At 41.3% G+C, this 16021-nt stretch overlaps 1 protein-coding gene across 2 annotated transcripts in view; it reads right to left on the bottom strand.

The window, feature by feature from the left end:
* Positions 1-442: 442 nt before the first annotated feature.
* The window catches only part of SLC27A2 (solute carrier family 27 member 2), a 56240-nt gene continuing 40661 nt past the window's right edge, over positions 443-16021 (bottom strand). For both annotated transcript variants that reach the window (XM_059057925.2, XM_067030705.1), the window contains 5 exons: positions 8905-8995; positions 7881-8079; positions 6278-6375; positions 1587-1717; positions 443-619 (listed from right to left, as the gene is read on the bottom strand). In XM_059057925.2, coding sequence (XP_058913908.1) covers positions 443-619; positions 1587-1717; positions 6278-6375; positions 7881-8079; positions 8905-8995 — 696 coding nt within the window. The remainder of the gene's footprint in view (positions 620-1586; positions 1718-6277; positions 6376-7880; positions 8080-8904; positions 8996-16021) is intronic.

Here is a 16021-nt window from a genome sequence, read left to right as displayed (position 1 = left end):
TGGGGACCTACCCGCTTACCTCCCAACTCCTTACCACTTTTTACTTAGAATACCATTAGCATTATAAACGGGACACCTGTGAAAAATTACCAATGATACTGTCAGGCTCAGGGTTTGCATTTAGAATTAAGTCAGGAAGAAGTGCCATTGCATATGTTGGTGTTCATCTATTTTATTACATATTTTAAAAAATAACATCCTCCCTCTAACAAGCTTAGTTTGCAAATACAAACAGTAGGCGCAAATTGAAAAACAATTATATATAAATCTTTTCACTTGCAAAGGTTCGGGTGTAATTTTAAAAAGTCTCCCCTTACTGGTATGCATAAAAAAACTGCACTGCACAATCTTCAATCAAATTAAAGTGGGATTATATCAAGTGGCTGTACTAGGTCCATTCAGTTTCTTTCTAAAATACACTGAGTTACCCGCCTGGTAATATTCAGAGTTTCAGAGTTTTATCATTAATGGCGTTGTAAATGTCCTCAGTCATCGGCACATACATTTTTTCTTTGTCATCCAAGAAATACAAGGCATCCTTGATAACTGCAGGGTTAAAGCCCTCTTCCATGAGGGTCACTTTTCGGTGTTTAAAAGTTCCAGTGATCTCAATGGTGTCCTGAAAAACATCAAACAATCATCTGCGAGCTGTGAAAGCAGGTTCTGTGTGATTCCAAGATATCCTGTCTTCAGAACCTCCACTAGGGGGCCCTCTGTGGAGGTATTTTTCCTTCCTTTAAAGCTTGACGATCACATGTGGGGAGAGAGAGGCTGCTGACAGTGGAATATGAAGCAGAAGAGTCTGTCACTTGGTGAGCTTCTGGTACTACTGGAATATTCTGATTAATGGTGGGGTGGGGAAAGGAATCATCTACACACAGACAACTTTTTTTTTCAGCCTGTTTGTGACACTGAAGACTTGTTTCTTCTTCAATAAATAGGTGATGATCTGAGGATATTTCAACTTTCATGTCTCTCAACCATCACTGTAAAGCATATGTCAGTGCTTTATGAACATCAACAGAAATAACTGTTTAACCTTAGCAATATCTGGTAATCTAACACTTCTTTTCTCAAATCTTCAGCTACAGAATCACAGAGCTCAAGGTCCAAAATTGAGAGTGTTAAACTAAGGGGTTAATGTTTGAGAAATTAAAAAAAAAAAATCTCTATCCGTGACAGTTTAGCCTTTAGTAGTTCCTACTGGCTAATGATGCCCAATTAAAGTTCACAGCATAGAAAGGTGCAGGACTTCAGTGGATTTTTCCATTCTTTAAAACTGGAAACAATAAATAAGAGGGTCTGAGCATTTCTATTTTATGTGTTTGTTATACCTCAACAAACAGACTTAGTGAGTTATTTGCTAACACTGTTGCTGAATGAACTGCCTGTGGTTTTAGGGGAAAAGGGATTAGGATTTGGTTTCAGCTAGCTATGTTTTCTGGTATTTCTGCTTCCTCATTTAGCTTCCTGAAAGGATAGTGAAAATTTGGCCGTTGTGCTCGCCATGGTAGAAGAGGAATTGTTTCCTAAGACTCAGGTGTCTCCGAGAGAGGATAATTGAACTTTATAACAAGGGGTCTCACCTGTATTCTTAGAAACCTGGGCCTTGCATAAGTGGGCAGGTAATCTGCCACATGCTTAAAGAGTTTTCTTCCATCAAATTCATGGTCTTCCTTCATCTTGATGGAGGCCATGCCAATTCGACCCTCGTGACCTAGAGTTAAAGTGGGAAAAAATTAGGTGGGTTGTATTTATGATGTATTTTATTTATGATGCTTTGCTAGGTCAAAGAACAGAGAACTGAGACAGCATTATGACATGGGTTTCTTTTGGATAGCTGGAATTTTTATTTCAAATATATGTTGAAGTTAAATTCTAAAGTGAATTAATGGTCACAACAAAACAACAAGCTATACACTGATTGAATCTTTATTACATGCCAGGTCCTTTACTAAGTGTGCTTTATGTACTATCTTATTTAACCCTCACGACAACCTTATGAAGAGGTACAAAGGTTATCTCCATTTACAGGTGAAGAAACTGAGGCTTAATGACATTAAAAGACTTGTTCAAGTTCATGCAGCAAATACTAGGCAGGGCCAGAAATGGAAGTGAGGGAGGCTGGTTTAAGATCCTGTGCTTATTGACATCATCCTTCTTGGCAGCCTAGATGTAAACACCAGAATGGGAAAAAGGTTGAATTAGTGGCTAAAATAATTTTTTGGATTCTGGTGAAAAACTCTTGCTCCCCTGTCAAGGATAACTGGGCTCAGGTTGTTCTTTGGGTCGCAGGTCAGGTCTGTGGTGCTTCCAGGCACAAATGTCACCTCTGAGACTTATATAATCACGGTTCCTAATAGCTTTGCCTCTGCATTTCAGAGAGGCTGCGGGACCGGAGGGTGAAGGCAGATCAAGTTTGAGCTGTGTGTGCCCACCGCACCGGCACCTCCCCACCTTGATGCCTTCTAGTTCAGAGAGGTTGTGCTCTCCACAGGGGAAACAGATCCTAACAGCTCTTTCTTCCCACTGTTTAGAACAATTACCATTGTTTTCTTGTGAGGACAGTGGTTAATTACATATTAATACCTCTTCTACCTGATCCTGCAGACCTGGTGGGAGTCCAGGTCCACTTCCCTGAACTACTTAACTGTAATCAGAGAGGGGGAAGGAGCCGCCCTTCGTCACCTGGGCCCCAGCTTTCGAAATCTCTCCCATGGTGATTGTGTGTTTACCCATGACTCTAAAGAAGGCAGAAAACAAGAGGAAAAGTTATAAGAAAGGAAATGCATCCTCATTTGCTTTGCCTCTTATTTGAAGGAGGGAGGCAGGTCACCATACCCTCTTTCTCTAGGGGTCCCTGGTAGCTGTCTCAAAGGTACCGGTCTCAGGAATCTTGAATGTCTCCAATGAGCTCCTTTTAGAATTAAGGCAGAGGCTGATGCAACAGAAATCTTCAGTGTCAACTGGCTCCTTGCTTCTTGCTCTGGCAGAGGTAATGCCCAACTGAGAGGCGAATGGGGCTGTTGGATCTCAGGTCTCTGTCCTGACTCCCAGAGGTTGGCTGGGGCTAGTTCAGCTCCAGGGGGAAGGTTCCTGTCTGCAGCAGTTCGGGCCAGAGGTTCTCTAGAGTTGCACTATCCAATATGGTGGCCACTGGTCACATGTAGCTATTAAAATTAATTATAATTAAATAAAATGAAAAATTCAGTTCCTCAGTTGCACTAGCCACATTTCAAGTGCTCAACAGCCATATGGTAGCTATTGGCTACCATGCTGGACAGTGCAGATATAGAACAGTTTCAGAACACTGCAGAAAATTCTATTGATAATATAAAGTTTGGCAGTTCTGCTGTCATCTCTATTCTAGGCCCAAACTTAGAAGTTTCCTCCTGGTCCAAAGCTGAGATCTGTGAAGGCCTTGTTCAGCCCGTTGGTAGTGAGAATCACCCTGGTGGACTGATGCCTTTCTCTAGATAGACCTGACACGTTTCTAGGCTGCAAGAGTGGCACTGAGAAACACAGAATCTGAAAATAGGAGAGACTTTAGGGTTCATCTCTAATCTTTCACTGCTGTAAGAATTCACAAAGGATCCCAGGTGGACAGCCAGCCTCTTTACGCATCCCAGTTGGTGGGACATTGTCTACCTCAGGAGACAGACCATTCTGTTGTCGGTCCCTCTGGTTACAGGAGAGTTCTCAGGCTAAAATTTGCCCCCTGGTCATTTCAATCCATCCGTTTTATTCTGCTCTCCAGCGCAACATAAACACAGCTGCTCCTTGTTCTACCTGACTTGTCTTCCAATCATTTGAAAGCCATTATCCTCCTCTTCTTTGTCCTATATCAATGGCTCCTAAACTTTACTGGGTGGCAGACCCACTTGGGAATTTAAAAAAGACACAAAGATTGAGTCCTAAACCCCGGATCTGGGCTTTAAAATGTTTCCCAGATGATTCTGATGACTGGCTAAATTTTTAGAACCGCTAGGCCTCCAGGCTTCTCAGACTTCAGTGTTTTTTAAAAATTGTGGTAAAACACACAATTCATTATTTTAACCATTTTAAGACTTTTTTTTGTGTGTGTGTGTGTGTGGTACGCGGGCCTCTCACTGTCGTGGCCTCTCCCGTTGCGGAGCGCAGGCTCCGGACGCGCAGGCTCAGCGGCCATGGCTCACGGGCCCAGCCGCTCCGCGGCACGTGGGATCTTCCCGGACCGGGGCACGAACCCGTGTCCCCCGCATTGGCAGGCGGATTCTCAACCACTGCGCCACCAGGGAAGCCCTATTTTAACCATTTTAAAGTATACAGTTCAGTGGCATTTAGTACGTTCACAATGTTGTGCAACTATCACCAGTATCTAGCTCTAGAACACTTTCATCACTCCAAAACCAGACTTCATTTGTTTTAAGAATCACTGGAGGGCTTGTTAAAACACAGCTCCCTGGGCCCCACCCCAGAGATTCGGGTTTAGTAGTTCTGGGGTGGGCATTTTTAACATGAGAAATATCAAATTTTTAACCAGCTCCTGGGCGATGATGCTGTTGCTGGTCCAGGGACGCTACTGTCAAATGAAAAAAATGCACAACGTGAGAGTTGTGAGTTAAATTTTATTTGGGGGCAAAATGAGGACTATAGCCTGGGAAGCAGCATTTCAGATAGCTCTGAGAAACTGCTCCGAAGAGGTAGGGCAGAAGGTCAGTACACATGGGATTTTAGTGAAGGGGGATACATGCAGTCAAGCACACATTTTTGCAGAAGGTTGCTGCTAGTCACAAGGAGCAGATGTCACCGTGAAGGATTTTAGTGCTTTTCTAGATATGAGGAGATGCAAGAATTGGGCTCTTAAAATCTTCTCCTGATAATATCTAACTATCTGAAGGCCTGTTCTGCTGGTTTTTCCCAGAGCACAGAGTGCCTCATTCCTGATCTCCACCCTGAACTCCTTTCAGGGCATGTTGAAGGTCAGCAGCTACAGCGGCTTGTAATTTGATCCTTGTAGAGGTAGATGGCAAGTGCCAATTTGTAGGTGACACCACTTTGAAGAGCAGTGGATTAGGCCTTTCCATTCCATTTCCCATATTCTCTTACCTTCTCATACTCATTCTTTTGTATTGTTACTTTAAAAACTCCAGCATTTAGAAGGGCATGCAACATATTCCAGGTGGGGTCTGTGAGAGGCCAGCATGGTGCCATGGCTGACAACCACAATATGGACCTTTGTGTTCATTCAGCCTGAAATCCAACATGAGAAGTATTCTGCACCCCTCAGACTCTGACCTAAGGTGTGGCTACACTTCCTGTCAAGTCATTGCCACCGGGTTGGAGAGGAGCAGGCAAAAGAAAGCCTCAAATATTCTTTAAAAAATAAAAGGACAGCACAGTGTCACGTGAAACCATCATAGCTCAGGTAAAAGGGGCTTTGGGATTTCCATTTTGAGCACAGATGAGAATCCCAAATACTGAGTTCTAGGGAATACCAATTCCCCTAGTACCTTATATTTGGATAGTGATTTGGAAGTTTTAATTCTCTCTGACATCTATAATTAAAATGATTTCTTTTCATGTCAACCCTCATGTACTTGTCTGATAAATATACATTTAGTATTTCTGTAATTAAAATGAATTAGTTTTCTCGACAATCTTAACTGCAGGATTGGTATTATCTCTAATTTAGTGATCTGTGTGAAGTCAAACAGCCAGCGTGTGTTGGAGCCAGGACCCAAAATCAGACCTCACCCTCCCCACTCAGCTGGCAGAGGCAGATCTGCAGACAGAGGCTTGGTGACAGCACTTTGTGTGATGATTCTGAAACTCAGTGGAGCAAGCTGGGGTCAGGGACTTGGTTTAAAAGAAGAGTCTGGAAAAAATCAGCCTCTTCTTGGCTTTTTTCCTCTAGCAACGGCACTTGCTCTTATTTGTGCCTCCCAGTTCAGAGGCCAAGATACCACTTCCAAGCTCTCAAGCATGATACCTCTTTTCTTGAGGCATGCCAAATGCTGCATGGACCCTGCATCATGGAGAGATTCAGCTTGCTTGAGAGCCCAAGAACAGCTGGGGAGTGAACCACAGAGGAAGGCCATGTTCAGATGTACTGACCTGTCTGATTTATAATGGCACATAAACCCAAACATAAGCCCCTTACTCCCAGGAGGCTAGGAAAGAGTTGTTTGATTCTCCAGCTGGCAGGAGGAAGTGATGACAAACTTTGCCCGGGGGTTAAAATCATGTTCAGTTAGTGTAGGAGTTTTGGCATTGATTTATAATATCTTGTGCATACCTGGCACAGACACGCCATAAACATTCACTTCTTGGACAAAGTCAACCAGTCCTACTATGTCAGCAACTTCAGTGGTGGCCACATTTTCCCCTTTCCACCTGGAAGGAAAGGCAAGGTTAGCAGAGGTCACTGGTGGTCTGCGGTGCAGGTTGTCTGTGACAGGTGTTTCCTCCAGACCTCTGTGGGGTGGCTGCACTTGTCTTCCTCACCTTGGACCCCAAACTCTCCAACTTAGTCATGGGAGAGACACCCTGCTTGAGGCATGAAAGACAAAGGCATAGACCTAAAGAATAAAATGTGGAATTTTAACCTTGCCACATGAAATGTGATACACAGAATGATGTTCTAATGTTAAAATATGGGCTTGGCCTAAGAAAGGCACTAGAAATTAAAAATAAATCTCAATGACTTTTTCCTGTGTTTAGGTCTCTCACTTCCCTCATTCACTAACTTTGGCTGCTATTTAATTCAGTTAGTAAATTTCTATTAAATAGAATTTCCTACTTCTATTTCAGGGTCTTATGGCAATGAAAAAGCTTTTAATAAGAAAGAAAATACCATACTCTATTTGTAGGGAGAATAATGTTAGTGCCCAATCAGGTGCTACTTTTTCTTTTAATAAAGAGTTAAATTTTGTCTTACATTTAAAAATTCTTTAGATCTCCCAGAAGTATCTTTTTTAGTAACATGAAGATGGCATAAAATAATGATATAGATCCAGAGTCATGGGATATTAGAGATGGAAGGAACCCTATGGATTGTTGGGACCCTCATTTCATGGGTGAAGGAACTGAGGTGCAGGAAGATTACCTGTCTGATAACACAGCTGCTCAGGGGTAAGAGGAAGCCTGGGAGCTGAGTTCTTCTCATTCATATCCATGCTCTTTCTACTACAGCCAGACAACTTCCATCTCTTCCTCATTCATTCATGCAAAAAGTAATCACTGTACTAGGTGCTGGGGGGCGAACAAGCAGACACAGGGTCTGGCCTGAGGGAGTTCATACGGGAAGGAAGCTGGTTAAACAGAAGTGTCATGAAGCTGGAGGACCATGCTGTTGCCGAGAATTAATTTCATGGTCTATTACGATGACTTTCAAACTCCACTGTGCTGACTTGTGGGTTCTGTGGGAAACCATCTGGTTGGGAATGGAGAGTGGGAGGGAGAGGAGCAGACGGGGCTCAGAACCCTCACCTCCTCTTCAACTAGATCAGCTTCACATTAATTTGCATTTGATTTTATCTGTGAAAAAGCCTCATGATTGGAAACAGTATGAAAATCCCTGGCTGACCTGAGTGACTGGTAATAATTGAGGATAAATGGGAGGAATTGAATGGACTAAGTTATTTAGGTGCCCCAAATCAGACACAGGTTTTCTCTCCTAGTTTCATCTGGTGTTGCTCAACCAAGATAACTATGCATTGCAGAGTGATACCCCATGTATTTTGCTCCTTGTTTTCTGGGAATACAGGAGGTTGAATTGACACACCAAGGAGACAGAAGAAAATGGAGTACCATAACCAAAGTGGAATGAGACTCTAATTTAGGAGTAAACCAAATTGTGCATGTGTTTGTTTTTGGCTCAATAATTCAGAGGAACCAACCGGAATGTATCTCCAACTCTGTCGTGGAAGTAGATAAAATTTTCGTGGTCCATCATTAAGAGGTCTCCACTGTTGAAGTAGAGGTCTCCTTTCTTAAAGACATCTCTCAGTTTTTTCTTCTCTGTCTGAGTCTTTCCTCCAGCATAGCCACTAAATGGTGTGAGTCGTGTGATTCTGCAAACCAGGAGTCCGACTTCACCTAAGACAGAAGAAAGTAAATTGTTATTTTACATACTAGCAGTAGGCAAATTTTAGTATTAAACTTGTTTTAAAACTGATGCCATACAACCCAGTAGCAACAAGCTGGCTGCAGGAAGAGTCATTTTACATGAATGTGTACAAGTACTTCCATGTACATCATATACACACGTATATACACCATGCACACACACACTGTACATTATTCTCTATGGCCACACATTTGTAATTCTTTTTTTTTTTTTTTTTGCGGTATGCGGGCCTCTCACTGTTGTGGCCTCTCCCGTTGCGGAGCACAGGCTCCGGATGCGCAGGCCTAGCGGCCATGGCTCACGGGCTTAGTTGCTCCGCGGCATGTGGGATCTTCCCGGACCAGGGCACGAACCCGTGTCTCCTGCATCGGCAGGCGGATTCTCAACCACTGCGCCACCAGGGAAGCCCTGTAATTCTTTTAATACTAATCTTTCACTGAATAATGATTTACACACACAATTAGACAAACGCATAGTAGTTTAAGTTTAAAGGAAAGGCCTGCTAAAGCTAACTGTAGTTTTGCAACCATAATTACTTATCCCCTTCTGCAAAATGTTTACCTCATAATCAAGAAATTATTAAGCTAGGTTTCAAATTATAGTTATATTACGTGTAGTGGTAAATTACTATCTTTTCGAATTTATTTCAGAGAGTACGAAAATAAACCTCTTTTTTTTCCCCCACGCTGATAAATTTTACCATGTGTTCATTTTAGCAATGATATGTTAGTTCTTAAGAGCACTTGGTTAAGGTAAGAAAAGGCACAGGTTAATTAAACAAAAATCCACTGTACCTTTGGGAACTTTGATGCAATATCCATTTCCATCTCGAACAGGTTCATCTTTCTCCACATCATATTTAATCAGCTCATAATTTACGACTTTCTAGCAAAATTAAAATGGATCATTCTGAGCACATATTCTTTCACAAATTTTTCTTTTTTATTGTGGTATAGCATACATAAAGTATACAAAGTGCACATACTTTAAGTGTACAGCCTGATGAATTTTTGCATATGCATACCCTTATGTAACTACTGCCCAGATCAAGATACTAAACATTTTCATTACCTTAAGAAGTTTCCTCCTGCCCCTTTCTGTCAAGTCACTATTCTGACTTTTATTGCCATCAAGTAGTTTTAAGCATCAAATACGTGAAATAAATATATGTCTTAGTATCTGCTGCTTTCACTCAACATAATGTCTGTGATATCCATCCCTCCCTGTTGGTGTTTGTGTCAGTGGTGTACTTTTTATTGCCATGCAACTTTCCTTGTATGAATATACCACAATTCAGCTCTTCTCCTGTTAATGGACATTTGAATGTTTCTAGTTTTAGACTATTAAATATAAAGGTGTTATGAACATTCTCATGCATGTTTTTTGGTGGACACATCACATGTGGGCTTTTAAAATCTTGTTTAAGGGAGACCTTCAAGATGGCGGAGGAGTGAGACGTGGAGATCGCCTTCCTCCCCACAAATACATCAGAAATACATCTACACGGGGAACAAGTCTTACAGAACACCTACTGAATGCTGGCAGAAGACCTCAGACCTCCCAAAAGGTAAGAAACTCCCCCACGTACCTGGGTAGGGCAAAAGAAAAAAGAAAAAACAAAGACAAAAGAATAGGCACGGGACCTGCACCAGTGGGAGGGAGCCATGAAGGAGGAAAGGTTTCCACACACTAGGAAGCCCCTTCGTGGGCGGAGACTGCGGGTGGTGGAGCTGGGGAGCTTCGGAGCCACGGAGGAGAGCGCAGCCACAGGGGTGTGGAGGGCAAAGCGGAGAGATTCCCGCACAGAGGATCGGTGCTGACCAGCACTCACCAGCCCGAGAGGCTTGTCTGCTCACCCGCGGGGACGGGCAGGGGCCGGGAGCTGAGGCTCGGGCTTCGGTCGGATGCAGGGAGAGGACTGGGGTTGGTGGCGTGAACACAGCCTGAAGGGGCTACTGCGCCACAGCTAGCCGGGAGGGAGTCCTGGAAAAAGTCTGGAGCTGCCGAAGAGGCAAGAGGCCATTGTTTCGGGGTGCACGAGGAGAGGGGATTCAGCGTACCGCCTAAACGAGCTCCAGAGACGAGCTGCGGCTATCAGCGCGGACCCTAGAGACGGGCATGAGATGCTAAGGCTGCTGCTGCCACCACCAAGAAGCCTGTGTGCAAACACAGGTCACTCTCCACACCTCCCCTCCTGGGAGCCTGTGCAGCCCGCCACTGCAAGGGTCCCGTGATCCAGGGACAACTTCCCCGGGAGAACACACAGCGCGCCTCAGGCTGGTGCAACGTCATGCCTGCCTCTGCCGCCCCAGGCTCACCCTGCAACCGTACCCCTCCCTCTGGCCTGAGTGGGCCAGAGCCCCCGAATCAGCTGCTCCTTTAACCCCGTCCTGTCTGAGCGAAGAACAGATGCCCTCAGGCGACCTACACACAGAGGCGGGGCCAATCCAAAGCTGAACCTCAGGAGCTGTGCGAACAAAGAAGAGAAAGGGAAATTTCTCCCAGCAGCCTCAGTAAAATCGGATTAAATCTCCACAATCAACCTGATGTACCCTGCATCTGTGGAATACCTGAAAAGACAACGAATCATCCCAAATTGAAGCGGTGGACTTTGGGAGCAATGATATATATATTTTATTCCTTTTTCTCTTTTTGTGAATGTGTATGTGTATGCTTCTTTCTGTGATTTTGTCTGTATAGCTTTGCTTTTACTATTTGTCCTAGCGTTCTGTCTGTCTGCTTTTTTGTTGTTCTTTTTTTAACTACAGTTAGTTTTTAGAGCTTGTTATCATTGGTGGATTTCTTTTTTGGTTTGGTTGCTCTCTTCTTTCTTTCCTTTTTTAATTAAAAATTTTTAATTTTTAGTAATTTTTAATTTTAATAACTCTATTTTATTTTATTTTTTTCTTTCTTTTTTTTATCCCTGTTCTTCTGAGCCATGTGGCTGATAGGGTCTTGGTGCTCTGGCTGGGTGTCAGGCCTGAGCCTCTGAGGTGGGAGAGCCGAGTTCAGGACATTGGTTCGCTAGAGACCTCCCAGCCCCTCATAATATCAATTGATGAGAGGTCTCCCAGAGATATCTGTCTCAATGCTAAGACCCAGCTCCATTGAACGACCACCAACCTCCAGTACTGGACATCCCATGCCAAACAACTAGCAAGACAGGAACACAACCCCACCCATTAGCAGAGAGGCTGCCTAAAATCATAATAAGGTCACAGACACCCCGAAACACACCACCAGATGTGGTACTGCCCACCAGAAAGACAAGATCCAGCCTCATTCACCAGAACACAGGCACCAGTCCCCTCCACCAGGAAGGCTACACAACACACTGAACAAACCTTACCCACTGGGGCAGACACCAGAAACAATGGAAACTATGAACATGCAGCCTGCAAAAGGAGACCCCAGACACAGTAAGTGAAGCAAAATGAGAAGACAGAGAAATACGCAGCAGATGCAAGAGCAAGGTAAAAACCCAACACACCAAACAAATGAAGAGGAATTAGGCGGTCTACCTGAAAAAGAATTCAGAGTAATGATAGTAAAGATGATCCAAAAGCTTGGATATAGAATAGAGAAAATACAAGAAACGTTTAAAAAGGACCTAGAAGAACTAACAAGCAAACAAACAATGAAGAACAACACAATAAATGAAATTAAAAATTCTCTAGAATGAATCAATATCAGAATAACTGAGGCAGAAGAACGGACAAGTGACCTGGAAGATAAAATAGTGGAAATAATTACTGCAGAGCAGGATAAAGAAAAAGGAATGAAAAGAATTGAAAACAATCTCAGAGACCTCTGGGACAACATTAAACACACCAACATTTGAATTATAGGGGTCCCAGAAGAAGAGAAAAAGAAAGGGACTGAGAAATATCTGAAGAGATTATAGTTGAAAACTTCCCTAATATGGGAAAGGAAATACTTAATCAAGTCCAGGAAGCACAGAGAGTCCCATACAGGATAAGTCCAAAGAGAAACATGCCAAGACACATATTAATCAAACTATCAAAAATTAAATACAAAGAAAAATTATTAAAAGCAGCAAGGGAAAAACAACAAATAACATACAAGGAAATCCCCATAAGGTTAACAGCTGATGTTTCAGCAGTAACTCTGCCAGCCAGAAGAGAGTGGCAGGACATATTTAAAGTGATGAAAGGGAAAAGCCTACAACCAAGATTACTCTCCCTAGCAAGGGTCTCATTCAGATTTGACAGAGAAATTAAAACCTTTACGGACAAGCAGAAGCTAGGAGAATTCAGCACCACCAAACCAGCTTTACAACAAATGCTAAAGGAACTTCTCTAGGCAGGGAACACAAGAGAAGGAAAAGACCTATGATAACAAACACAAAACAATTAAAATGGTAATAGGGACATATATATCGATAATTACCTTACATGTAAATGGATTAAATGTTCCAACCAAAAGACATAGACTGGCTGAATGGATACAAAAACAAGACCCATGTATATGCTGTCTACAAGAGACCCACTTCAGACCTAGGGACACAAACAGACTGACAGTGAGGGGATGGAAAAAGATATTCCATGAAAATGGAAATCAAAACAAAGCTGGAGTAGCAATTCTCATATCAGACAAAATAGACTTTAAAACAAAGACTATTACAAGACACAAAGAAGGACACTGCATCACGATCAATGGATCAATCCAAGAAGGAGATATAACAATTGTAAATATTTATGCACCCAACATAGGAACACCTCAATACATGAGGCAAATACTAACAGCCATAAAAGGGGAAATCAACAATAACACAATCACAGTAGGGGACTTTAACACCCCACTTGCACTGATGGACAGATCATCCAAAATAAAAATAAATAAGGAAACACAAGCTTTAAATGATACATTAAACAAGATGGGCTTAATTGATATTTATAGAACATTCCATCCAAAAACAGAATACACTTTCTTCTCAAGTGCTCATGGGACATTCTCCAGGATAGATCATATCTTGGGTCACAAATCAAGCCTTGGTAAATTTAAGAAAATTGAAATTGTATCAAGTATCTTTTCAGACCACAATGCTATGAGACTAGATATCAATTATAGGAAATAATCTGTAAAAAATACAAATACATGGAGCCTAAACAGTACATTACTTAATAACCAATAGATCACTGAAGAAATCAAAGAGGAAATCAAAAAATACCTAGAAACAAATGACAATGAAAACACGACGACCCAAAACCTATGGGATGACCACGAAAACCTATGGGATGCAGCAAAAGCAGTTCTAAGAAGGAAGTTTATAGCAATACAATCCTACCTCAAGAAACAAGAAATATCTCAAATAAACAACCTAACCTTACACCTAAAGCAATTAGAGAAAGAAAAGCAAAAAACCCCCAAAGTTAGCAGAAGGAAATAAATCATAAAGATCAGATCAGAAATAAATGAAAAAGAAATGAAGGCAACGATAGCAAAGATCAATAAAACTAAAAGCTGGTTCATTGAGAAGCTAAACAAAATTGATAAACCATTAGCCAGACTCATCAAGAAAAAACGGGAGAAAACTCAAATCAATAGAATTAGAAATGAAAAAAGAAGAAGTAACAACTGACACTGCAGAAATACCAAGGATCATGAGAGATTACTACAAGCAACACTATGCCAATAAAATGGACAACCTGGAAGAAATCGACAAATTCTTAGAAAAGCACAACCTTCTGAGACTGAACCAGGAAGAAATAGAATATATAATCAGACCAATCACAAGCACTGAAATTAAAACTGTGATTAAAAATCTTCCAACAAACAAAAGCTCATGACCAGATGGCTTCACAGGTGAATTCTATCAAACATTTAGAGAAAAGCTAACACCTATCCTCCTCAAACTCTTCCAAAATAACGAAGAGGGAGGAACACTCCCAAACTCATTCTATGAGGCCACCATCACCCTGACACCAAAACCACACAAAGATGTCACAAAGAAAGACAAATACAGGCCAATATCACTGATGAACATTGATGCAAAAATCCTCAAGAAAATACTAGCAAACAGAATCCAACAGCACATTAAAAGATTCATACACCATGATCAAGTGGGATTTATCCCAGGAATGCAAGGATTCTTCAATATATGCAAATCAATCAGTGCGATACTCCATATTAACAAATTGAAGGGTAAAAACCATATGATCATCTCAATAGATGCAGAAAAAGCTTTTGACAAAATTCAACCCCCATTTATGATAAAAACTCTCCAGAAAGTAGACATAGAGGGAACTTACCTCAATATGATAAAGGCCACATATGACAAACCCACAGCCAACATCATTCTCAAGGGTGAAAAACTAAGACCATTTCCGCTAAGATCAGGAACAAGACAAGGTTGCCCACTCTCACCACTATTATTCAACATAGTTTTGGAAGTTTTAGCCACAGCAATCAGAGAAGAAAAATAAATAAAAGGAATCCAAATCGGAAAAGAAGAAATAAAGCTGTCACTGTTTGGAGATGATGTGATACTATACATAGAAAATCCTAAAGATGTGACCAGAAAACTACTAGAGCTAATTAATGAATATGGTAAATTCACAGGATACAAAATTAATACACAGAAATCTCTTGCATTCCTATACACTAATTATGAAAAATCTGAAAGAGAAATTAAGGAAACACTCCTATTTACTATTGCAACGAAAAGAATAAAATACCTAGGAATAAACCTATCTAAGGAGACAAAAGACCTGTATGCAGAAAACTGTAAGACACTGATGAAAGAAATTAAAGATGATACAAACAGATGGAGAGATATATCATGTTCTTGGATTGGAAGAATCAACATTGTGGAAATGACTGTACTACCCAAAGCAATCTACAGATTCAATGCAATCCCTATCAAATTACAAATGGTATTTTTCACAGAACTAGAACAAAAAATTTCACAATTTGTATGGAAACACAAAAGTCCCTGAATAGCCAAAGCAATCTTGAGAAAGAAAAACGGAGCTGGACAAATCAGGCTCCTGGACTTCACATTATACTACAAAGTTATAGTAATCAAGACAATATGGTACTGGTACAAAAACAGAAATATATATCAATGGAACAGGATTGAAGGCCCAGAGATAAACCCACACACATATGGTCACCTTATTTTTGATAAAGGAGGCAAGAGTATACAATGGAGAAAAGACAGCCTCTTCAATAAGTGGTGCTGGGAAAACTGGACAGCTACATGTAAAAGAATGAAATTAAAACCCTCCCTAATACCATGCATGAAAATAAACTGAAAATGAATTAAAGACCTAAATGTAAGGCCAGACACTATAAAACTCTTAGAGGAAAACATAGGCAGAACACTCTATGACATCAATCACAGCAAGATCTTTTTTGACCCACCTCCTAGAGAAATGGAAATAAAAAGAAAAACAATGGGACCTAATGAAACTTAAAAGCTTTTGCACTGCAAAGGAAACATAACAAGGTGAAAAGACAACACTCAGAATGGGAGAAAATATTTGCAAATGAAACAAGTGACAAAAGATTAATCTCAAAAATTTACAAGCAGCTCATGCAGCTTAATATCAAAAAAACAAACAACCCAATCCAAAAATGGGCAGAAGACCTAAATAGACATTTCTCTAAAGAAGATATACAGATAGGCAACAAACACATGAAAGGATGCTCAACATCACTAATCATTAGAGAAATGCAAATCAAAAGTGCAATGAGGTATCACCTCACACCAGTCAGAATGGCCATCATCAAAAAATCTACAAACAATAAATGCTGGAGAGGGTGTGGAGAAAAGGGAACCCTCTTGTACTATTGGTGAGAATGTAAATTGATACAGCCACTATGGAGAACAGTATGGAGGTTCCTTAAAAAACTAAAAATAGAACTACATACGACCCACCAATCCCA

Source organism: Kogia breviceps, chromosome 3, assembly GCF_026419965.1.
Source record: "Kogia breviceps isolate mKogBre1 chromosome 3, mKogBre1 haplotype 1, whole genome shotgun sequence".
Lineage (NCBI taxonomy): Eukaryota > Metazoa > Chordata > Mammalia > Artiodactyla > Physeteridae > Kogia > Kogia breviceps.
The sequence above is the reverse complement of the archived record's forward strand: the minus strand, read 5'-3'. Positions and strand labels throughout refer to the sequence as shown.